At 41.7% G+C, this 1,535-nt stretch overlaps 1 protein-coding gene across 1 annotated transcript; it reads left to right on the plus strand.

The window, feature by feature from the left end:
• Window positions 1-86: 86 nt before the first annotated feature.
• On the plus strand, window positions 87-1,081 carry LOC125504602 (homeobox protein ceh-28-like; the record flags this gene model as incomplete). The annotated part of the gene is given in 1 exon segment (XM_048666830.1): window positions 87-1,081. A coding segment is annotated over 1 exon segment (379 nt), but the record flags the coding sequence as incomplete, so codon positions are not given.
• Between the last annotated feature and the right edge of the window lie 454 nt (window positions 1,082-1,535).

Consider the following 1,535-nt stretch of genomic DNA (forward strand, 5'->3'; position numbering starts at 1 on the left):
TTGATTACTTTTTGATAAATAATTCGTTCTTATTGCGAAATAGGAGCACTATTTATGAATCTGTAATAAAAGACGTGAGGAAATTCTGTCTTTTTAAAAGACAAAAATTTGGTGAAACAGGTCGGGTGATCTAGATGGTCAAGCCATTTACCACATGAAGATTCAACAATTTTACATTAGACTGGATCGTCCAGGCCCAGGCAAAGCAAATGAGCCTCTCAGATCTCGAATTCCACCCTCAAAAAACAAAATAATTTACTCCATTAAATGTTATTAATCCCCGTCAGTGAGTAAATCTATCTCTTTGCTGCTGAGCTTTGAAATCAGACCAAAGTTGAACCTTTTTGCATATAACATTAGTCAGCCGCTTCAATCAATCACTCTAGACAAATATTGGCTGATTCTCAATTTCTATTGGATGAGGGCGTGCTGATGCTGACGTCATTGAACATCAATAAGAGCCCAGGCTTAAGTTATGTGGAAGCGGCCGCGATTCCGGTGTTAATACTTTTGGAGGCAAAATAGCTCTTAAAGCATCTCCGCTTAGAGCTGAAGCGGCCATTCCTGACTCATTCGGATTGGTTTAGCGCGTCGGTGGGGGTGCTGAAGAGTATGCATAATTAACTGGAACTTTCAGTCGAGTGGATCCCGATCAATTATTGGGGCGAGATTTTCGACGATTTTTCGGCAATTAGCTGAACAATGTTCCAATCGTATGACGGGCCGTTTCAGCATTGCGATACAACAAGTGGTAGTGCAGTGACACCGTTTTCGGTTAAAGACATTCTGAACATGAACATGCAACAGGAGGGCGAACTTTACCCGAAAAAGGAGAACTTTGGGCCCGGCCAACAACAGTTCTGGGACGGACATTTCTACAGCCTTAGTGAGCCGAATGCTAACTGTTATTACAACAGCGACGACACCGTCAACTCATACAACAAGAGTTGGACTGATGGGTCTTATACCGATGTTAAAGCCCACTTCGACTCCATTCAGCCCATCAATTCAATATACAGTGCCAACATGTACCATGATGGTAATCAGACTGATTCGACGTATGCGAAAATCGACAGTCCTAGTAAGTATTTTTGCTTATTTGAGCGCTTGTTGCTTCTTCCCCAATCGCTTGATCGGCAGTCTCATAATGTGTCTTGATTCATACATCAATCTGGCAGTTTTTAGTTTATCAATTTAGCATTTAGTGGCTGCAAACGGACAGTTGAAGTGCAGCGCTTGCATAGAGAGATCAATCATTAATACACACTGTCAGGCAGAATCAGTTGTTTTTGCTGAGGAAACATGCCAAACTTTTGAAAGAGTGCTTCTTCTATTGAGCCACTCACTGGGTCTTAGATCAGGCAATAAAACCACCTGGAAAAGTTTGGTCGCTCGAGAATATTCCCAGTCTAATCGCGCTTATTTTCGGTAAATTTGAAGAAAATTGCGCCAGAAAATCAGCTGCCAAAGTTCTGATAGGAAAAAAAGAATAAAGTTTCTTTTTTCGAACAACCTTCGGTTGTGAGCAAGGGGGG

This window comes from Dendroctonus ponderosae, unplaced genomic scaffold (genome assembly GCF_020466585.1).
Source record: "Dendroctonus ponderosae isolate FM_Combo_2020 unplaced genomic scaffold, Dpon_F_20191213v2 Dpon_F_20191213_5, whole genome shotgun sequence".
NCBI lineage: Eukaryota > Metazoa > Arthropoda > Insecta > Coleoptera > Curculionidae > Dendroctonus > Dendroctonus ponderosae.